Source organism: Malaclemys terrapin, chromosome 1 (genome assembly GCF_027887155.1).
Source record: "Malaclemys terrapin pileata isolate rMalTer1 chromosome 1, rMalTer1.hap1, whole genome shotgun sequence".
Classification (NCBI taxonomy): domain Eukaryota; kingdom Metazoa; phylum Chordata; order Testudines; family Emydidae; genus Malaclemys; species Malaclemys terrapin.
This window is the reverse complement of record NC_071505.1, coordinates 310,359,387-310,383,238: the sequence shown is the minus strand read 5'-3', so window position 1 is coordinate 310,383,238 and position 23,852 is coordinate 310,359,387. Positions and strand designations below refer to the sequence as shown.

The window sequence follows — 23,852 nt, the reverse complement described above, 5'->3', positions numbered from 1 at the left end:
ACTGGTAGCTTGTGTGAAGCTAACTAATCACCACAATCAATGACTCTCCTATTATTATGTAGATTGTGGCACTGCCCAAAGACCACAATGTGATAGGTGCTGTACAAACATATAGGAAGACAGCCCCTGCCCTGTTACAATCTAAGGCCTCGATCCTGCAAACACTTATTAATGCACTTAACTTTACTACTGAGAATAGTCCCATTGATGTCAATGGGACTGCTCACTTAGACACATGCTTAACTTTATTAATGTGTCTGTAGGATCTGGGCCTAAATAGACAAAACAGACAAAGCCTGGGGGAAGGAATATAGCATAGTGGTAAAGTGACCACAATGACCACAGAAACATGTCTTGGAACTCCCATATCCTCTTCTTCAAAAGCATATTTGTTTTATTTATGTTCCAAACGCTTAGGGTTTCTTGAGGGGGCAAATAAGTTGATGTGGGGAGAGGAAAGGACTGTTGGGAGTCTGACAGAGGGAAGAAAATTGAGGGGGGAAATAAGTAGAAGGGGGAAAGGACAGTTAGCAGGAGGAATGAAAAGGAGAAATAAGCACAATGTGTAGAAATGTGAGAGAGACTGGACCGTTGAAGAGTTGTAGTGATACAAAGGGGAAAAATGAAGTGTGACTAACAACCAGTGGCAACACAACAAGAGAGAAATAAAAGTCAGAGTCCAAGTTTCAGAGCTGAGTGAATGATGATGGCAGGAGGTTCTGAAAGATCATTCCAGTTGCTGCTGTATCCATGTGAATGGAGGAAAAGACTGATAAGCCCATTGTCCTGGGTGTCTTTCTAGGTCCAGGAGCAGAGAGGCTGGAAGGCCCTGAATTCCCCTTGCATTCCTGCCTGTAGCTGGTTCTGACTGCTTTAGGGAAGGAGCCCTGATAGTCCTGGCATTTTCATAGCTTGCCCCCATGCAAGCTGCTCCTAGTTGCTAACACTGTTCCCCATGTGGAGGATGAAGGGCAAGTTGCTGGGCTAGGTGGCCCAGGCAGACACCTCTGAGTTCACTGAAGGATCCAGAGAACTCAACGTTACTGACTTTATCCCCTTGTTTTCTGCTGTTACATCACATTATAGATACCTAGGCTACATTAAATATTTCCCCCTAGTATTACTTTTCCATTAGGTAAGTTCTGTAGCTGCCAAAGGGATGCTACATGATGTGAATAAGAGGGAAGATGTCCACAAGATGGTCTCTCTATCAAGATACGGACCACACTGGGAAAATATTTGAAAACCCATAGCCTGAAATTTATAATACAGCCTAATACAAAAGGGATCACAATAGTCACTTCCACCTCTTATCTGCCCAGACCATAAGAAAATTAAATATATAATATGGTCTGGCCTAATTTATTCTAAATCCTGATGTGAACAACAGGGGACTTTTGGAAATACTAACCATAGTTTAAAGTAATGAACAAGGCAAGAGGTGATAAAAAGAATATTATCTGTAATTCTTGTTCTCAGAAGGCATGCAGATGTAATAGATCCATGCTGGGGCCTATGAATATGACTTCCTCCAACAGTCTGTTTCTTTGTCAAGTAAAAAAGCAAATTTATCCCAACTCTGTAGGGATCTATTATAAGTTACATCCTGTAACTGGTGTTCTCAGAAGGCACTTTTGTTAACTCCAAAATAAATGGATTATAAAAGATCCCCACTCCTGGAGAATAAAAAAAACCCAGGGATGTCTATGAAAAGCTCAACTACACAAGACGCAATAAGATATTACAAAAGACAAACATTCAACATACATGTTTCAAAAGGGATGAAAAAATGCCACTGCCACAACAGCAATAAATGTTTATAGTTCATTCTGAACAGATAAATATACTATATATGAAAAAACCCAAAGAGAAACCAACCTCTAGAGACATTCTGAAGAAAACATTCATGATACCTAGGAGGACAGGAGAGCTGAGGTATTCTCAATCTTAAATTCTTTAACACAAAGAGATTCAAACCTAAATTTGTGCCAGGAAGCTGAATCCAAGCAATAATGCTCTGTAGACATGCAGAGAAAGCAGCATGTGGCATTCCAGGAAATCTTAGGAAGAGGTCAGAAATTCACTATGGATGGCAACATACCTCTAACCAAGTGCACCTTAATATGAACTCAAAATCGCAGGACTTGCAAGGAACAGTAACTATGGTCAGACAATCACATAAAAAATAGCTAAGAGCCTGTCACAAGTGGGGATTCAATTTTTTTAAAATACCAATTTTGTTTTTCTGCATGTCAGTTAATATTTCTATATCACAGTAGCCATATTTTAAATGTTTGCATGCCTTCCTGTTGTACTTTTCCACCTCACTGCAGATTTAAGAGGTGTTAATCTCAGTACACAGTAACTGTAAGAAAATTATTCTGGAAGGGCTTTCCAGTTTGCAAGCTGCTACCAAAACAATGCATTTCGGTGTTTTCGCTGCAAGTCGGCCACCTGAATTTAGTAAAAAAAGAGTCTTTGTGTGAACCTCGACTGCTAGAAACTCAAAAATTATAGGAGATTTCCCCATGCAGAGATATGTCATGAGTACCAGGAACATTTATGGACACCCAGCCCAAGCTCTCCAATATATTACTAGCTCAGATCTGCTAGCTCTGGCAAATCCATCTTGGACTCTTGCAGGGGAGAGAGACACACTGACACACAACTTAGAGGCTCTAGAGTCACTAAAAATCTTAGGTTGTGGCACAGACATGTGGTTTGATTCCTTCTGGAAGTGCTGTATTTGAGTAGCCGGTTAGCCAGATAACGGGATGCATGTTTTTCCCACCCTGTGTAGCTACATTGTTGAAACAACTAGCCATTTCACAAAAATTGTACTGTGCAGATACAAACCCAAATGGCAGATCTAAGAGGCCAGAGGCCCCGCTTGTACAGGACTGAGTAACAAGGCAGTCTGGAGAGTGAAGGCTGAACTAGATTCTGGGAAGTTGTACAGGACACTACAAATCCAGCCACCTGATAGTTAATGACAAATAGTTTTTTGAGAAGGCTGAGCTCCACTGACTTCCAGAGCATTCAGGGGCGCAATTCAGCACAGAATTTCATTACATATGCCCTGCATTTTGCTATCTGCTTTTAAAAGTCAGGCAAGCATCTATTCACATATCACAGACAAAAAAAAATTACCTTTTCTTCATCCAAATGAATACCACTGATCTCGAAATCGAACATAAAAAGTTCCGCCACTTGCCTAAAAATACAGTAAACCCTGTTAAAGACTACCTCATTTCACAGCAGTCGGATTTTAGTGTGCTACATTTTACTGACTATATTTTGATTTAAGATATAAAAAATTATATAATAAGTAATTATTTTCTAACTATTTTTTTCTGTGCACATACACTTTCAGTAGGTTTATTCCTTTGTTTATTCAGAGAAACTGGATGTTTTTCCTTGTAGACATTTTGGTGATTTGCACTGAAAAATGTCTTTTAACAAGCGTATTACATTAATTTGGGTAAACTATAAAACATCAATTTAATTTAACTTATTTCATTTATTTTGACTGATGAGAGAAAAAGCCCTTAAGCCTAGAACATTTGATTGTTTGGGGGGGAAAAAGTAGGATAGTTATCCTTACTGTGTGAGAGAAAAAATAATATGTCAGGCAGAAATGAATAAGCAGCAGTAAAAATGGTGCTTTATAACAACAATAAAGTGAATGTAAAAAATGCTGACGTTAATTTGACCCTACAGACTGAAAGCATGCACGACTGTCATTAATAAAAATGCTTGATTTTATTGAAACCCCAATAATAAGAAAACCAAACAGAAAGCTAACCATACATAGGCATATTTTTCCAGTGTGATCCAGATACAATTTACATTTAAAAAATTAAGTTATGTCAGAGGCTTCTAGATGAATGGACATGCACTCATTTTAATTTATACGACTCTAAATACATTCCACTCCCTATTTTCCTTCTTAAATTTATACTTTATTACTGTTTATATTGTTAGATGTATATCATAGCAGAATAATGCAATTTGGTTGAGTTGATTTTGTTATGGGAAACTTAACTTTTGCATTTCCTCCTTTTCTAAAGATTTAAACTGGGCAACCTTAACATAACTTTTAGCTACATACACACACACACACACACATATTATGTGTACTCCAACATAGCCTATTCATAATAATAACTGAACTTCCTGACTACTGTACAGTTAAATTCTCAGTGGTTAATAAAGTTGCATAAAAATGTAGTCTCAGATTTTCTGGCCCATTGTGTTTTACAGTTCTTTTACAAAAGGGTGCTGAACTGTCCATCAATTTAACGATACAGAAATATTTCCAAGCATTTGGGGGAATAATTTATAGCGTATTAACTTCTAAAATGTTAAACATTAACAAGTACCTAGTTTCTGGATCTAGGGAATCCATAACCTCTTTATCAGCCAGCAACTGTTTCAAACTTTGGCACAGCTCGATATTTGTATTTAACCTAAAGAGATAAAGATGAAAGCAACCAAGTATCAGAAATAGTTACTGGCATTACTAGTTCAAAGGCAGAGCTTAATATTTTCTGATATACACTATTAGAAATCAAGGGTGAAGTTTTCAAAATGTTTTCAAATTGTAACTGTGCTCAGAAACTACTGTACAATATAAGGATACAAGTTATACATTCTAGCATTTATGACTATGCAGGTGGGTACTTATTTTCAACAGGCAAATATTTTTGCATGACATATTGAGGCAAGTAGGACAAAGTCTAAGGATAGTGTTTATTTTAAGCATTAAATAGAAAAATGTTGTTTCTGACAGAGAGCATAATCTATGCAGCCGTTCTCAAACTGTGGATCAGGACCCCAAAGTGGGTTGCAACCCCATTTTAATGGGGTTGTCAGGGCTGGCTTAGACTTGCTAGGGTCCAGGGCCAAAGCCCAACCACCCAGGACTGAAGCCCAAGCCTCAGGGCTTTAGCCCTGGGCAGCGGGGCTCAGGTTATAGGCCTCCTGTCTGGGGCTGAAGCTCGAGTGGGCTCAGGCTTCAGTCCCCCCTCCTGTAGTAATTTTTGTTGTCAGAAGGGGGTTGCAATGCAATGAGGTTTGAGAACCCCTGATCTACAGTTTAGAATACAGGACTGGGAGTCAGAAGGCCTATGTCACTATGTGCAACTCATTAAACCAGTCTGTGCCCCAGTTTCTCCATCTATAAAATGGACATAATACTTACCGTATCTACCTCTCAGAAATGCTACAAGGATTAATAACTTAATATCGGTGAAGCCAAGTTGAGGCCCTGTGTGATGCTGGCAGACCAGGCGCCAGCTCATGCCAAGACCATAAGGCCTCACTGAACACTGATAAATGTATAGCTGGAAACCAGACTGGCTTACCTGTTTGTTAGCATTATTAAAATAGTTATTAGAATTATAAGAATGTGTTTATGGAATGTTTGTAGAATGCCGCATGTATTAATCCTGCTTATATCTGTAACCCATGTTATAAGGTAATGTTTAAACGTGTGCTCTGTGACTATAAGAATGTTTGCTAAGACTGTAACTCCCCCCGCCCCCGCCCCCCCCCACACACACACACACACAGAGTCAGGGGAGAAGCATTACCAAATTGGAAATACTAGTTTACTACAAGAGGTGTAATCTTCTCCCCGACAAAAGACGGTCTTCAGGCATCAGACAAGCCATTGTGGACAAAAGACTTTGTTGATAGCTTCCCCCACACCCCTGAAAAGGGTACATGCACAATCCCATGTCCCATCACAGCTTGAATGCTGGAGAAAGGGAATAAAAATTCCTGCTAAGGAGCAACTGATATAATTATGCTGTCTGGACTCTGAGGAGCAAAGATTCCTAAACATAAGCAAGAGATCCCCAAGCTGTTTGGCTCTGGCTAGCCCTAAAAGACATAAAAGCTTATTTATTATAGAAGCTTCTATTACCTTTTGAACTTAAGATTGTACCTCATTTGTATGTGTATGTTTACCTGCTTTAACCTTGTAAATAACTCCATTTCTTTTTCCTAGTTAATAAACCTTTAGTTAGCTTGTTACACAATTGGTTAAAAGCGTTCTCTTTGGTTTGAGATCGGAGTACAACTGACATGGGGTAAGTGACAGGTCCTCTGGCACTGGGAGTATTCTGCATATTGTTGTGATTTTTGGTATAAGGGACCATCTGTCACAGAGGAAGGTTTGCCTGGGTGGCAAGATAGATCGGAGTACTCAAGGGGACTGTCTGTGGCTTCCTATTAAGGCTGTTATAGTGCCTGTGCAGTTCACACTTGTTACTTGGTTGATGAAATCCAAGTATAAAACACACAACCAGTTTGAGATTCATGCCCTGTTTCTTGACAGTCTGTCCTGAAGTTGGCACTCACAATTGTGAGCCACTTCAGACAACATGACACCTTGTGTGAAAGGAACTATATAAATGCAAAGACTTACTACAGTTACAAAACAGAAGCTAGTTATCCAGGGATGCTATTTGACATAGAAAGAAACATACAACGTAAATACGATAGCTGCCTCCAAACTTTCATACTAGTTAAGAAGTTTCTGAGATTCAGGTTAATTTGTGCTTTCCTCTTCTCTAAAAGTTTACTTCAATCCAAACTGACATTTAAAAACAGACAGTCCGCAGCAAGGTCAGCCTTACTGAGCAACCCCCCTCTTTAGGTCCTGAAAAATTCACTTGAAGGTGGGAAGATTTCCCAAACAAGTGCACATGCTCAAGCCATCAGTTTCTATTGAATTTAATCTTACAATTATTATTTTTCTAGCCTTGATGGTGTGAAGCCTATCTAATATACACACTGATGCAATGTTATCCTCCTTAGACTGCAGAAAGCTCCACTGCCTCTGCCGGCCATAGCTTTGTTAGACACTAGCAGAGAAAACTTATGACGACTCTGGTCAGTTTTTCTACTGCTATTTGGAACTCTGTAAGCAGCAGTGGAGCTCTTAAGAATCATGTCAATTTCATACTGCTACTTGGTAAAGCATTCACATAGGAGGACCACCCAAAAAAATGGAGGCTGGGCTTGAAACAGGGAGCCCCCAAATAGGAACACATCCCAGGGATACCACTCCTACAGAAACCTCAACACCCACCTCCTTCCTAGCATCCAGGAACAGCAGTGGACTGGACTTAATTCACCCAAAAACCCCCACCCAGAGCTAATTTACTCACCAAAAAATGTAATTTGGGGTCAACCAAAACTATTCACAAATTTGTGGTGAGTTTGCCAAATGGTTTTAAGCTAACAAAATAATCTAAACGTTTTAGTAATGTCAAAATAAAAAACTTTTCATTTCAACCTCAAAGTTTTTGTTTAAATTTTCAGGAGGCATTTTTGACAAAAGAAAAGGAAAGGAGGAAAAATGGCTATAGGAGATGGTGGAGCTGGTACCTGTCATGCAAGCTTTAGCCCCGTGGTTAGGACACTCACCTGGAATGTGGGAGGTCCAAATACAACATCTGCTTTGATGACTATTTATGAAAAGTGGAACAGCTTCAACAGCTCATAGCGATAGGGCACACTGCTGCAATGGGGGAAACCTACGTTCAAAGTCCTTCTCTCCACATCAGGCAGAGGGAGGAATTGAACCTGGGTCTACCACTAGGCTAAAGTTCATGAGAGAGAGGTACCACCATCTCTTCCTCCCCTCACTGCTGTTTTGTGAATCTAGTCCTCCTTTCCTTTGCTTTAGTCAAAATGCCTGAAGACCTAACCTAAATTTTTCAGGCCAAACTGAAATGTTTCATTTTGACTTTAAATTTCCTCAACTTTTTGATTCGCCAGAAATTTTCAAAAAATGTTTTTTGTTCTACCTGAAACAAAATTATTTTCCTTAACTGCCAGTGATCTGAAACATCCATTATTCACTCAGCTTGACTGGACTTCTTACCAAGATATTGCCTGTACAAGTTGCTGGTAGAAATGACTTTCCTTCATCTTTTATAACTACTCTGGCAAGTAGGGAGTAATATGGCTAGTTTGGAAGCTCTCTGTAAAATGTAGACAAGGTTGTCCGGGCTTAAAAATTTTTACCACTCTGATATCAAATTATATATACCCATCTGCCTTCATCATAATGCAAGCAACTCTTTAAACTGATTCCCACTATACTCAAAATCTGATTCAAATACTAATCTAAGAACATATATTTTATCAAATGAGATTTTTTTTTTAAGAAGTGATGTTTCAGCCAGAATGGACTTTCTCAAGGTTAGTAAATTAGACAGCACAGCACTTCAATATTGATATCTGACCGGATACAGCTTCAAATTGTAAGTCTATATTCTGAACCTCAATGGAAGATTTTCTTCCCTTTTTTCACATTCCCTCTTACACAATCAGAATCCAAGTGGTCAGTATGCCAGACAAAGAGGTGTTGTGTGCCTTTAGATTTGCCATCCCTAAATTATACAGACTTCAGAGCCAAAAAATTAACTGCCAGAAACTTCAGAAAATTTAGTTCCAACGCTTTGATGAGTTCCAGTGGCACAGACCTTCACAGTGAATTAGGCAATGAAATAGTGTTCAAGATGCAACCTGAAACTAAAACAGAATGACCTTACACCAGACAGTGTAAGGATGAATCTTTAAATAACATTTTAAAAGAAGTTGCTCTCTGTTCCACACATAAAAACCTCCAGATACATGACAACAATAAGAAAAAAGTTAACTGTTGGATAATGCAGAATCTTTCAGACATGAAAGCCAACATTACAGCAACATAATGAACAAAACATACTTTTCTACCATGGTACCAATGTTTCTGCAGGTTTCTTCAGCAGCCTCTCTGAATGCAAAGTCAGGATGGGCAATTTTCACAAAGTCGGCCTGATATAGTAGAAAAAAAAGAGAAGGGGTAGTGATGGGAAAAGACTGTCGATAATTTGAAACCTTACATGCAAGTTAGTTTTTAGAGAAGAGTTGGAATTTACATGGCACAGAATTGTAAACATGTTTAAACTTCTTAAATAAATAGTTTTTTAAAAAAGTTGGCAATTCCACTCAGCTTAACACATACATATTTCCACTGTTACATGCAATCTCTTTTTACTGCGCACTTCCACATAAATTTGTCTTCTCAGAACCAGCATCTGTTAAGAATGTGTCAACAGTTATTAATTGCTATAGTATAAATTTCACTCCAAAGAAAATATTTTCACTTAGAGTTTTTTTATTATTATTTTCAGTTAGGTATGTACCTTAGAAAAAGGTTCTTTCCCTTGCAAGAAACACTCATAAAAAAACAGTGCCTTTGAATCTTACTGCTTAGAAAACTTTCTATTTCTTACTAAACTCAATTCCAGAAAAATAAACATGCTTTTTGTATTGTTTTTCAAAATTTAGTATAGACCATCTACTCCTACTACTCCTAAGAAACATGTTTTAAGAAATATCTTAAATATTGCAGCTATAAATATTACACACTTGCCTGAAAAAGGGTTTTCTGTACTTAGTTTATAACTTTACGCTACAGTTTTAATCTTTCATCAAAATTTGATGAAAACCCATGAGAGACTACATCTTTCCAAAGGTCTCTCCACCATTTGTAGAGAAACAGACAAATGCCAGCATACTACTGGAAAAAGTGTCACATAAGATTAAAGGATCAACAGAAACTTTCAGTAAAATAGGGAATCCTGCCTTGAACAATGTGATAGATTTCCTCCATGCTCACTAAAGCCTCAATCCTGCAAACACCCAAATGTTTAACTTCACTCACATGAAAAGTCCCACCGAAATCAATGGCATAGCTCATATGAGTACATTTAAGCATGTGTGTCTTTGTAAGACCAGGGCTCAAAGACCCCAGGTTGCAAATTGTTATCCACACAAATAGTACTTCTGCAGCCAACAGGACTACCACATAAATAAGAACTACACACTAGGATTTACAGGATTTGGCTTACACTGGTGAATTCCCTGCTGACCCATGCCCAGCTCAGTGGTGACGTGAGGACACAAACCTAACAGTGCCAGCAATGATACGTTTTACTTCTCTTACCATGTATGATCTTGTGGCCTGCTTTTTGTCCCAATTATTTTTAAAATGGAAAAAATAAGCCTAAGTAGTTTCAATCTTTCAAATGTACTAACATTTTTCAGATACTGCAAGAGACACTTATCTTGGTTTTAGGCTAAGCTGTTTTCATATGATTATTCTAAATATTTACCATACTGCATTGCTTTTCATGGTAAATGTCATCACACTCAGATTTTTAAATATTTTTATATACACAAGAATAAACTAGTTTGCATAAGGCAATGAACTGCAGACTGCTATACTTACAACTTTTGAAAAATTTATTTTATTCTGTTAAAGGTTATATTAGGATTTATTTAAAATATATGAAACTCCTTTCAAACGAAAAACTGAAACTGAATGTGGTTTACTGTGTAATACAGCATACATTTATAATCGTTCTGAAAACACATAATTTTTTCTTTAAGTGTTTGGAGTCATTTTATGGGTTGAATTTTCCAAAGGCACTCCAACTTCATCTCCTAATTTGCTCGCCTAAAATATGCATCTATATTTTGTGCACTTTTTCCTAGGGCTGTCAAGAGATTAAAAAAATTAATTGTGATTAATCGCACTCTTAAACAATAAAAGAATACCATTTATATAAATATTTTGGATGTTTTTCACATTTTCAAATATATTGATTTCAATTACAACACACAATACAAAGTGTACAGTGCTCACTTTATATTTGTTTTTATTATAAATATTTGCACTGTAAAAATAAAATAGTATTTTTCAATTCACCTCATACAAGTACTGTAATGCAATCTCTTTATCATGAAAGTTGAACTTACAAATGTAGAATTATGTACAAAAATAACTGCATTCAAAAATAAAACAATGTAAGACTTTAGAGACTGCAAGTCCATTCAGTCCTACTTCTTGTTCAGCCAACCGCTCAGACAAACAAGTTTGCTTACAGTTGCAGGAGAAAATGCTTCCTGCTTCTTGTTTACAGTGTCACCTGAAACTGAGAACAGGCATTTACATGCCACTCTAGCAGCCGGTGTTGCAAGGTATTTATGTGCCAGATGCGTTCAAAAAAGAACTAGATAAATTCATGGAGGATAGGTCCACCAATGGCGATTAGCCAGGTTGGGCAGGGATGGTGTCCGTAGCCTCTGTTTGCCAGAAGCTGGGAATGGGCGACAGGGGATGGATCATTTGATGATTACCTGTCCTGTTCATTCCCTATGGGGCACCTGGGATTGGCCACTGTCGAAAGACAGGATACCGGGCTAGATGGACCTTTGGTCTGACTCAGTATGGACATTCTTATGTTAAAGAGTCATATGTCCCTTCATGCTTCAACCACCATTCCAGAGGACATGCGTCCATGCTGATGACGAGTTCTGCTCGATTATGATCCAACGCAGTGTAGACCAATGCATGTTCATTTTCACCATCTGAATCAGATGCCACCAGCAGAAGGTTGATTTTCTTTTTTGGTGGTTCGGGTTCTGTAGTTTCTGTATCAGAGTGTTGCTCTTTTAAGACTTCTGAAAGCATGCTCCACACCCCATCCCTCTCAGATTTTTGAAGGCACTTCAGATTCTTAAATCTTGGGCCAAGTGCTGTAGCTATCTTTAGAAATCTCACATTGGTAGCTTCTTTGTGTTTTGTCAAATCGGCAGTAAAAATGTTCTTAAAATGAACATGTGCTGGTTCATCATCCAAGACTGCTATAACATGAAATATATGGCAGAATGTGAGTAAAACACAGAGCAGGAGACATACAATTCTCCCCCAAGGTATACAGTAACAAATTTAATTAACACATTATTTTTTTAACGCGCATCATCAGCACGGAAGGATGTCCTCTGGAATGGTGGCCAAAGCATGAAGGGGCATACAAATGTTTAGCATATCTGGCACGTAAATACCTTTCAATGCCAGCTACAAAAGTGCCATGCCAACATCTGTTCTCACTGTCAGGTGATACTGTAAATAAGAAGCGGGGAGCATTATCTTCCGTAACCGTAAACAAACTTGTTTCTCTAAGCGATTGGCTGAACAAGTAGGACTGAATGGACTTGTAGGCTCTAAAGTCTTACATTGTTTTGTTTTTAAGTGCAGTTATGTAACCAAAAAAAAAAATCTACATTTGTAAGTTACACTTTCATAATAGAGATTGCCCTTCAGTACTTGTATGAGGTGAACTGAAAAATATTATTTCTTTTATCATTTTTACAGTGCAAATATTTGTAATAAAAATAATATAAAGCGAGCACTGTACACTTTGTATTCTGTGTTGTAATTGAAATCCATATATTTGAAAATGTAGAAAGACATCCAAAATATTTAATAAATTTCAATTGGTATTCTATTGTTTAACACTGCAATTTAAACTGTGATTAATCGTGATTAATTTTTTTGAGCTGCCTTCACTAGCAGGATCAAGTACTGATTTTGCACCAGATCCCTAAGTGGCCTCCTCAAGGACTGAACTCACAACACTGGGTTTAAGCAGGCCAATGCTCAAACCACTGAGCTATCCCTCCCCGAAACTGTGTCTGGATGTACAAATAGCAGCAAAGGCCAGGTGCATTTTTCTCCCCATCTATACTTGACAAGAAGTTTCCTCTCAAACTCAGACCTCACCATAATTATCCAGGCCTTTTTCACCTCCAGATTGGGTTACTACATTGCGCTCTGCTTGGAGCAATATTTCACGCCCACTTGGAAATTTCATGAAGTGCAGAATATAGCTATCTACTTGGTAAGTTGTATATCCCACATACAATGTATTACACCTGTGCACATAGACTGCACTGAGTTCCAGTTTACTTCGAGGTGTAATTCAAACTACTGGTTTTGCTATATCAAGCCCTTTATGGCTTGTATGCCATTTATCTGAGACACCACCTTTCTACTTGTTAACATCTGGGATAGGACAATGTATTCTCTTGTTGAGGGCTCTCAACTCTACAAGAATCTTCCCCCTTTCACCTGATAAATTTGTTGACCTTAAGGGTTGTTTGTGTGTTTAAGCAGGCATTTCCTAATGGGGTGGGTGGACTGGAGAGGGTCTTAGAGACAGATTCTGCTTCCATGGATGTCATTGTTAAAACACTTCTTGGTTTTAGTGTGAGAAAACATCAGTCCCTAGATTCTGTAGGACCTCAGAAGGGATTGAAGGAGTCTCTTATTGGTATGGTTGATATAAATCAAAATTAACATAATCACTGGGATACAATATATATTTTTAGATTTTGTTTATGCCCCTAAGGTCATACAGTATAACCTGAAAAAATACCACTAATGCATCAATAAATCATGTGCTACCATAAACGGCTCAAATACTAATGAAGTAAACATTTATTATATGTATTAATAACCTTTCACAAAGTTTCTTTGCAGGAGACTTTACAGTCAGTAAATTCAACTCATAAGACCACTTATTAAAAAAAATTACTACCATAAGAAAAGTAAAATTAAACCTCATAAAACCAATATATGCTTCAATTACAGGGAATTGTCATGATCATAACTTCATCATGAACAACACACTTTGAAAGTATGGTGATTTTTACACCTCAGTAAGTTTACGTATTGAAGCACAACATGGTGAATTAAAAAGAGCTTCAGATCCTCAACTCTGCATGTTTTATTGGGTTTAAAACAGATCATTAATATTATCTGAACTTGGATTTTGTGTTAAACAATATATTGCTTGTAGCCATAACAAGTGAGGATGCAATCTTATAAGATCTCATGACATAAGCAGTGTCAGGCTTAATAAGTAATAGGATGGCAGACCTCTAACAAAAACCCAGGCATCTACAGGAAGCGGTGTTAATGTTACAATATCTAGCAATCTTCCCTCTAAGCCAGAACTGAACCTTTCCAGCATCATGTTACTAGATAAGTTCATGGATGATAGGCCCATCAATGGCGATTAGCCAGGATGGGCAGGGATAGTGTCCCTAGCCTCTGTTTGCCAGAAGCTGGGAATGGGTGACGGGATGGATCACCTGATGATTATCTGTTCCGTTCATTGCCTCTGGGGCACCTGGCATTGGCCATAGTCGGAAGACAGGATACCGGGCTAGATGGACCTTTGGTCTGACCCAGTATGGCTGTTCTTATGTTCTTACTGCAGGTGCTGTTCTTTGTATGAAATATAAAACAGAGATCCCGACTGTTTCCGGAATTAATGATCCCATGAATCTTTTCACAAGAGTGACAGCTATCTAGACATAATAAATGTGATTACATTATTTTGTTAAGGGGATGACACTATCTAAATTAATTTACTTGGATAAAGTTAGGTCTACACTACAGAGTTAGGTCAGCTTAACTACGCTGCTCAAGGCTGTGAAAATTTCACCCCCTGTGCAATGTAGGTAAGCTGACCTAAGCTCTGATGTAGACACCATTAGGCTGACAGAAGAATTTGTCCGTTGACCTAGCTACCTCCTCTTGGAGAGGTGGATTTATTACTTATTTATTGTGCCACTGTAGCATAAATACTACTAGAGTGATGGAAGGGATTCTTCCATCACTCTAGTGGTATTTACGCTACAGTGGCACAGCTTTAGCGTTTCTTGTGTAGGCATACCCTAAGAGATTCATCATTTCCTAGCTATAAACTGAGTGTTGTTGACACAATGAAAAGGTTATCTATGCTATAGCCTAGAGTTGTCTTTATATTTCAGAGTGGTCTGATTCCCAGATGTACACACTTTGTAACTGTAAGTCTTGCAAAAGGCAAGAATGTTAATAAAATACTGATCTGATTTTACTGTTATTTTGCTTGTCATTGATATATTATTTTTAAATCTCACTTAAAGTTCACTGCACAGTTACAAATCACATCAGATATAACTTCTGAAACTACCTATAATTTAATGAAAGACTTTGTAACTGATTACGATTTCCCACTAAGGAGGGTCTTTTCAATTTTCTATCCTGATATAGGAAGTCGCAATGTTGATACAGTATCTTTTATAGCAGAAGAGTTTACAAAACAAAAGTCTGAGCTAAGCTAGAAAGATCCAAATAAAAAGTAAATTTACAAGAGAAAATCAAACTTAACAATAAATCTTACCAAGTCTGCTACTCTGCACAATGCATCTGAAAGCTGATCAAAGATCATTACTATCTGTGGCCCAGGAGGTGTAGTACATGCTTTCTGGACTAGCTGTTCTGTTTCTTGTAATGCTTTTTCTTGTGCTTCTTGAAATCCTTCTGGAGAACTCAATTCTGGAACACCAAATAGACCCTAAAATACCAAGTACAGATTCAACAAACAGTGCAGATACGCTAGAATAAATAAACTAGAGTATCTCATTTTTAATCTCTCAGTTTCAGATCTACACCAAACTGACAAAAATCAGAATAAAACATTTCTTTTATTTACAATATAATTCTGTCTGCTATAGAAACCCTTGCTAAACCTTGGACATTTCCATTAATCAGCAAACAAATTATTTTTGCCATAACTGTCAAGAAAGTTACTTTGTTCTGTAATGGGTGTTTGATATAAAAGAATTTCAAATTACTTGTTTTTTAGGGATTTGGGTGCCACAGATTTTGGAAGAGCTACTTTTATGCTTTAAAGCAAACCGTTAGTGGCCTGGAAATATAGCACTCATATCATGAGGTTTATGTTACAGACCCGAGATAAAATTTTCAAAACTGTCTAAGTGACTAACGAGTCCTATTTTAGGCACTTAGGCCCAAATCCTCCTAGATACTAAATACCCTTGCGGTTCTGGGCCTCAGGAACCTCAGTTTCCTTGAAAGCACCTAATCATTCTGAAAATGGGATTTAGGCTCTTAAGTCACTTTTAGACATTTTTGAAAATTTTACGCCTGATCTCAGCAGCTTCAACTGCCTGACTTGGAACTTCAGGGCAGGAACCCTTTAGCATTGGTACAGTGGGTAGCACATTGTGGGCACTACTGGAAACAAGTAAGTAATACAAAAATAATGAAAAACAATGTTACTAGTATCTGGTCTGCCAGTTTCTTAATTCCAGGTAATTCTCCATTATAGCTCATTCCTGGAAATCTACCACAGGACTTTCACTATAAAAAAAAAAAAAAAAAAAATAGTGAATGACTCATCTAAAAGAAGAAAATCAACAGGCCTGGTGGCAACACTCCGCAGATAAACATTTGCTTGTGGTAGTCAATATATCAGATTAAAAAAAAAAAAAAAAAAAAACCTGGGACACAAAAGGGTAAGACAACAGACAAAACTAAGTTGTTTCAACTCCACAATATCACAGTCATTTCAGAATAATATTCACAAACCTTCAGTTTGAAATGTTCCTATCTGAATTATGATATGATCACAGAACAGTTTTATTCAGAAAAACTGATTGCTTTTTCTTGCATTGAACTGCAATATAAATTAGGAAAAATAATTCTTACTATGTAAGATCAGTGGTGGGCAACCTGCAGCCACACCGCTTCCCACAGCTCCCATTGGCAGGAAATGGTAAATTGCGGCCACTAGGAGCTGCAGGCGGCCGTGCGAATGTAAACAAACTGTCTGGCGACCCGCCACCGGATTACTGTGATGGGCTGCACACGGCCCGCGGGCCGCAGGTTGTCCACCACTGGTGTAGATCCTAAAGACTGTTCCAGTACACAAGACCAAAATTTTCATAACTGGGTTCATAAAAGTTATGTTCCTGAATCCATATTTCAGCATATAAGTAGAAGCAGCCTGATTTTCAAAGGGTTGAGCACCTAATATGGATTTAGGACCCTCACTTTAGACCAGGGGCAGGCAAACTTTTTGGCCTGAGGGCCTCATCCAGTTTGGCCTCCCCAAACAGCCAGGTATGGCCCAGGCCCACCCGTATCTGACCCCTCCTGCTTCTCGCCCCCTGACAGCCCCCCCCGGGACTCCTGCCCCATCCAACCCCCCCCCATTCCCTGTCCCCTGACAGCCCCCGGACCTCCCGCCACCCCATCCAACCCCCCCTTCCTCGCTGCCCCCCCACCACTGCCCCCATTCAACACCCCTGTTCCCCACCCTCTGACCGCCCCGACCCCTATCCACACCCCTGCCTCCTGACCACCACCCCGAACTCCCCTGCCCTCTATCCAACCCCACCTGCTCCCTGCCCCCTTACCGCACTGCCCCAGGAGCTCGCAGTCCTGCCGCCCAGAGCATTACGCCGGGGCAAGCTGAGGCTGCAGGGGAGGGGGAACAGCAGGGGAAGGGCCGGGGGCTAGCCTCCTGGGGCAGGAACTCAGGAGCCGGGCAGGAGGGTCCCTCAGGCCGTAGTTTGCCCACCTCTGCTTTAGACATTCAGGTATGAACATTTTGGCCAGAGTGGATCCCCTCCTACCACCATTTCTTCCTCTCTTTGGAGGAGAGGATGTTTCAGACACACAGCTTAAAAAGAAATTAAATGACACTCAGGGACAAATTTTAAAACTGGCTGACTAAACTACATGTGTAATCAGAGCTTTTGCACTTCAGTTAGGCACAAATTCTCTGTGTAGGAAGCAACTGAACAGGGTGGAAAGTAATTGAACAGGAAGAGCCCCGGAACAAAAGGTTTACCTGAGAATACAACAGGAGAATATTTCTTGCCTTGCTTCAATACAGAAATTATTGGTGACAAGGCACAGAATCATCTCAATAATTTTGCCAGCTGGGTCATAAATTGTTTTAGTGATTTCCAATGAAATTTTTTTTTTAATTTATTGGTGAAACTTACTCCCCTGCAGAACATCAGATCAAAATCTACACACCACTCACTCCCCACCACCTAAATCCTCAAAACAGAGATTACGTGTCACTACACAGGAATATTTCCTCAAAGCAAGCAGCTATCTTAGTTCTGGTCTACACTACAGACCTATATTGGTATAACTACATTGTTCAGGAGTGTGAAAAATCCACACCCCGAGAAACACAGTTATACCAACCTAACCCCGGCTATAGACAGCGCTATGTTGATAGGAGGCCTTCTCCCGCAGACATAGCTACCGCCTCCCCAAAAGGCGGATTAACTAAGGGTTGTCTACACTACCACTTAAATCGATGTAATCTACATTGCTCAGGGGTGTGAAAAAGCCACCCCTGAGCGACGCTTGTTACATCAACCTAAGCGCTGTCCACACTGGCGCTCTCTCGGTGGGAGATGCTTTCCCGCCGACATAGCTTCCACCTCTTGTTGAGATGAAGTAATATGCCGATGGGAGAGTGCTCTCCCATCAGCATAGCTTGTCTTCACCAGATGCGGTACAGCTGCATTGATGTACTAGCACAATAGTGTAGACTAGCCCTAAGGGACAGCAGAGCTCTCTCTTGTGGTTGTCATAGACTGTCTTCATTAAAGTGCTACAGTGGTGCAGCTGCATCAGTACAACATTTTAAGTGCAGACTTGCCATTAAAAGGGAGTGAGCGTGAAGTGGTAAGTAATTGGTAAATTGAGGACTAGATGATACCTTTAAAATAAGTCCAGGACAAAGGTGTAGTACTTTAATGGCACGATCGCCCTTCAAGCTTCCCAGGGTGCAGGGAGCAATCCTGGACCCTTGCTGGGCACGATTCTGTGGGCCCTACCTACTGCAGAAAGTCAGATTTGATTATCATAATGGTCCCTTCTGGCCTTAAAAATCTATGAATCAAAAACCCCTCCCCTAGGCTCCTGCACGAGGGACTGAGCGCACCCCATGGACACCCTCATCCGGAATAACAACGTGTGACCCCAAGGATTGCAGCGCCCTGCCTGAGCTGAGATGTGGGGTCCACGGGAGGCGCTGCAGGGAGCCTCCCCCAAGCGGAACAGATCCGGATCCTGGCGCCAACATGCCACGGACGCAGATCTGGGCATGCGGGGCGCCCCCAGGTCCCAGCAGGGGCTCGGGGAGAGGCGCCGGGGGCCGCTGTGCGCGCAGCTGCGCACCCAAGAGGCGACCGATCGCAGCGCGCCTCACAGCCTCCGCCGGGCTCAGCATGGGGGCAGGACGCGGGCCCCCGGCCACCTCCGAGAGGGGGCGGGCCTCAACCCGCCCCGCCGAGCCCGGGCCCCGCCCGCTCACCGTGCTCTGGCCCGTCAGCCGGCTGCGCTGCTGCTTGGCATCGAAGGCGGCTCCCACCGGGGACCAGCTGGTGCTGACCCGCCTCCTGCGGCCGCCCCCTGCGCAGCCCCGCACCGCGAGGCGCAGGGCTGCCGGCAGCGCCCGCCTGCACCCGGACAGCATGGCGGGAGGAGCAGGCGCCCGGGCCGGGCTCGCGCTGTCAGCGCCGGGACGGGAGTCCCCTCCCAGTTCCGGCTACTGCTGAGGGCCGCGACCCCGGCACGTCCCTCCCTGCGCGAGGAGGAGCCGGCGGGGCGGGGCGGGGCGTGAGCCGCGGCGAGGCGCGCAGTGAGGGCTCGGAGGTATGGTCGGGGCCTTGGCGGCGCCCAGTCCTGGGAGCCGCGTGTCGCTGTGTGTTTTAGTGATTGCCTTGGCCTCCCCTGCTCACCGCGTCTATGAAGAATAAGCCAGCCTCTGCCCTGGGGCTGAAACACGAACAAGTACTGTCTGGTGGTGATAAATGCTTTCTCAAAGTGGGTGGAGGCATACCCAATGAGGAACAACACAGCCAGTGCCATAGCCAAGGTTTGGTCTACCTGATGTAATCGAGCAGACCTTTTCCAGGTTTGGTCTACCTGATATAATCGAATCAGATTAGGGCAGAGGTTTCATATTGCAGGTCACCCTCAAAGTTTGGGTTTAGTAAAACAAACCAGTAGAACCCTAATGACTGCATTGAGGAAGATAGTGAAAGAATCAGGTAAAGATTGGGATAGAAAGCTCCCATAGATTCTCATGGCACAAAGGTCAATGGTAACTTCGCACAGCTTTACACCTCACGAGGTCCTGACAGGTAGACTCATGAAGATCCCAGAGCAGTGGTGGCTAGGTGAATTCTACCTGAGGATTATCAACCATGGGTTCTGATGGATTAGTTCATGAGTGAGTTGTTGGATTCCATCAGTAAGCTCCAGAGACAGGTTGTGATTAACCTGAAAGCGAATAGAAAGCTAGTGGACAAACAGCTGGGGAACACTTTGAAGGTAACTGAGTGGAACATTGGGGACAGAGTGCTGTATAGGTTTTACTCAGAGAAAAAACATGTATTGAGCCCCAGGTGGCTGGCCCCCGTTGTTATTGTTAATAAAGAAAGTCCCACCGTTTACCAGGTTGAAATTAAAGGGAAAAAGAAGCAGGTCTTAAAGTGGTTTCACTCTTCCCAATTGAAGAGCTGGAAGGGCCAATAAACATGTAGAGGAAAGAAGAGGTGAGCTCTGTCAGTACTACTTGCCCAGCGGGAAAGCAGAGGCTTCTACGGTATGAGTCCCAGTAAGCTCTATCAGTGCTAAATATAGTAACCCATCCATTTTCTTTCTTTGTTTTCTAGGTGCCACAGAAAAATGCTCTGCTGTATTTGTTTATGTCTATGGCCCTGCATTTTGGAAATGCAGTGATTGTTAACACTGGTGACCATTTTAGTTGTGAAGCTAATAACAGTTATGTAATCAAAGGAATGTCTCTTCATCTTAAGGGCACCATAGCAATATACGCATATGAACTACTGAGCAATTGTTACGTGGTCTGGGAAGACAAGTCTAGTGGAAGGACTATGACTGCCTTCACGGTAGACAACTGAGAGTCAAATGTAACCCTATAAGATGTTAATGGGGATACGCTTGCATCTGCGTATAGATTGGATGTTGGATGCAAGTGAGTAATTAGTGATACCTTTCTCACTGGTTGCACTCTGCAAGTGGCAGCAGACAATGCTTCCCTTTGTTCATATGTGAAAACAAATGTGAATAGTTGGATGAAAGTTGGGGTACACACTACTGATATTATAAGCAATGTCCAATATCAAATAAGAGATGTAGAGATTAATTTGTATACCCCTGTTCAAATGTTTACTAGACACATGCAATGTATCAACTTCACAAACGTTAGATACTTTGGTTCTCAGAATAAGAACAAGTTTTGTGACTATGGAAATGTTACATTCAGTGTTAGGTGCACAGGTAGCATCGATGTAGACGTAAATGTAAACGATACAGGTAAATGGGTTTTCACGGGCCTGTATGGTGTCAGGAAGGTCAAAAAAGTTATTGTTGTTCCTAGACCATATAAAAGTTATATCGGGCCTATGGTGGTTAAGAGGGATGTAAAAAGACTACTGCTGATCAATTCTCTTTACTCCCTGAAAAAAAATTATAATGCCACTTCAGTTAGATATCTCTGCAGTACAGTATAGGTGTGTACCGTATGTAATGCCATTCCTGGTGGGATGGTGCTCCTGGCTGGAAAGCGTCACGATGAGGAACTCTAGACTGAGCAAAAGAGACATCCTAGTTATGATCCTAGGAGGGGTGGGCACTGCCCTAGGTGTTCTTAACACTATAGATAAGGAAATCTTGGCTAGCAAGAGAGGGGCTCTAGGCACAGATATAGCTTCCCTATCACATCCACTGACAGCATCCCTACATCAATTAAGTGTGATGCAATATAGAATTGCTAGTGTCATGCCAGGATGGTTAAGGCTCCAGAAGCAGGATACTGCAATCTGCCTGGATACTGCTGGCAAATCTGCCCAGTAACCGGAAAAAGTGGGAAAGGACGTGATCAGTGTGAAAATCTATATAAGGCCTTGACACAGAGAGACTGGTTGCTGTCCATCCTAGTGGCAGCCTGTGTCTAAGTCTCATTGGGGGGAAAGCAAGGCTAGCTTGTTAGTACTATAGGACTTGGGGAAAGCAGGGGTAGCTCTGGTAGTACTGAAGGAGGTCTGAGAAGGAGAAGACAGAAGACCTGTGTCACTTACCATTGTTCCTGATGTTCTTGTCGGAGCTGTTCTTGAGCTGTGGTTCCTGGGTTCCTGGCGACACTTCCTGTTGTCCACTCTTGTTTTGGGTTCAGGCTTCATGCCTCTGTTGTGTTAAACCTATTAAGTGGTTTATTAATAAAATCCCTTTTCTATTTAAGTATACCTCTGTGATCGTTTTCACTGCTGGGAAGGTTGGTGGAGGTGGGAGGCTGACAGTGATAGATGCTGGAGGAGGGAGGGTGTTCCTAAACTGGGAGGGTCTGATAGTTTTTGATTCCTAACTGCCCAGGCAGTTCAGGAGGAGTAAAGTGTGTAACTCTGAGTGAATTGGGTAACACACAATGTGCAGCATCTTGATCCCATTTTTAACCAGAGCTACTCTTACATTTCTTGAATAAACAGTGATGTGGTAGGTGAAATAGTAAACCGCAGAAAATTTGCAGGTAAATTTCCCAGTAGCTGGGTTTGGCTAATGGTTTGGCCATTATACATCTCCATGTGAAACTTGATTGGAATATGGGCAGGGGGGGAGTTTAATAGCAACTGTATGACCTACATTCAAGGCACTTCTTGGCATGAGTGGGGTATCACTGTTTCTTTTGTCCCCTTTCCAGTCCTTTTCCCCCTGAACTCCTGGATTATCAGACCTCCAATAACTCATTTAGGATCTGAATTACCAATAGAACCCAGCAAACCAGTTACAACTGAATGCCGAATTTCACCCTTCATCCTTTTTGGGCCCACGGGACCAACTTTTTATCCTCTTCTGTCCTTACAGTCTGAGCTCTCCTTTTTGACCTTTGTCCTGTACAGTTCCAGCAGTTCCATTTGGTCCCAGTTGCCCAGGTCATCCTCGCCTTTTGATCTCCTTTGTTTCCCTTCTCTTCAATTCTGTCATCAGTTCCTAAATGAAAAAGGAAGGACATTTTCTTATAATCGTACACCAGGTTACCGAGGCACATCACTAAGTTTGAGCACATAATTTGTAGATATTGAAGAACTGTTTCTGCACAGTACAGTGAGGAGTGTCACCCATAAAAGTTCAAGATAAAAAGTAATGGTGAACTTCCTCCTGCATTAATGAGAGATCAGCTGCACAGCTAGCTAGTGACAGGAATAACGGCAAAGAAGGGAGTGTGCAGCTGAGTACTTCATTCATGCTGAGGATTGCACTGAACGTCCTAGTCACCTCAAACACAAACATTCTCTGCCCACTCGTTCTTTTTTACCCTATGACTTTCAGAGTAAGGGAATTGGCTCATGATAGGCTTGAGACTTCCATTCAAGAGGACTACATACAGCACTCGGTTGTTCTGTGTTTGTACAGTGCCTAGCACTATGGTGCCCTGATCAGTGATTGGGCTCCCTATCTGTTACCTTAATACAAATAATACATTATTATTTCTTCCTGCATGTACCCTCCTTTTACACTTGCAATGAAGCACAGCAATCTTGAACAGCCTCCTGTTTATTGCACAAGGACTTCCAGGTTCAGGGTCTCAGTGCTCAGCCTTACTTGTTCACGTCTCGCCTCTGCACATACTGTACTTTCTCCCTGCCCGGTACATTATGGGCCTGATTCAAAGCCCATTGAAGGTCATAGGATGTTTTCCATTGACTTAAGGGGCTTTGGGTCAGACTATTTTATTTAAGCATCAACTTATTTTCATTTAAAAGTAAGTCAAGTCATGACAAGGGGCTTGGCCAGTGGTGTCATAACAACATACTGTCCTGTTAGGCAGAGTATACAGATCTCAGGCAGACATTCAGACTCCTGTTCCATGGACCTAGTAAACCTCAATTCTGTAACTGTTCTATGATGGGCAAATGTTGAAACAATCTTTACCATAATCTCAAGGGAGCTCATGAAATGGTGGGATAGCAAATTATGAGCAATCAGCCCAGGAATGATTAAAGGAAAAAGAGGCTTCCTGTATTAAAAAGATGGATGTGATCATACATGAGCCAAGGTAACTATCCTCTCCTCCTTCACTATTCAGTGGGGCTTG

General features: G+C 41.2%; 1 protein-coding gene and 1 long non-coding RNA gene across 3 annotated transcripts in view; one reads left to right on the top strand and one right to left on the bottom strand.

Moving 5' to 3' along the window:
* The window catches only part of MIPEP (mitochondrial intermediate peptidase), a 117,043-nt gene extending 97,762 nt beyond the window's left edge, over positions 1–19,281 (bottom strand). The window contains exons 1-5 of one of the 2 annotated variants that reach the window (XM_054015425.1): positions 19,047–19,281; positions 15,081–15,254; positions 8,747–8,835; positions 4,383–4,469; positions 3,151–3,214 (exon numbers count right to left, since the gene is read on the bottom strand). In XM_054015425.1, coding sequence (XP_053871400.1) covers positions 3,151–3,214; positions 4,383–4,469; positions 8,747–8,835; positions 15,081–15,254; positions 19,047–19,208 — 576 coding nt within the window. In that variant the 5' untranslated portion in view covers positions 19,209–19,281. Of the gene's footprint in view, positions 1–3,150; positions 3,215–4,382; positions 4,470–8,746; positions 8,836–15,080; positions 15,255–18,449; positions 18,524–19,046 lie in introns of those variants that run through there. The other variant, XM_054015426.1, reaches the window with a different exon arrangement.
* A 55-nt stretch (positions 19,282–19,336) lies between these two features.
* Positions 19,337–22,000, top strand: LOC128829925 (uncharacterized). The gene is made up of 2 exons (XR_008443508.1): positions 19,337–19,649; positions 20,413–22,000. It is a non-coding gene; the product is annotated as an uncharacterized LOC128829925 (long non-coding RNA).
* Positions 22,001–23,852: the final 1,852 nt, after the last annotated feature.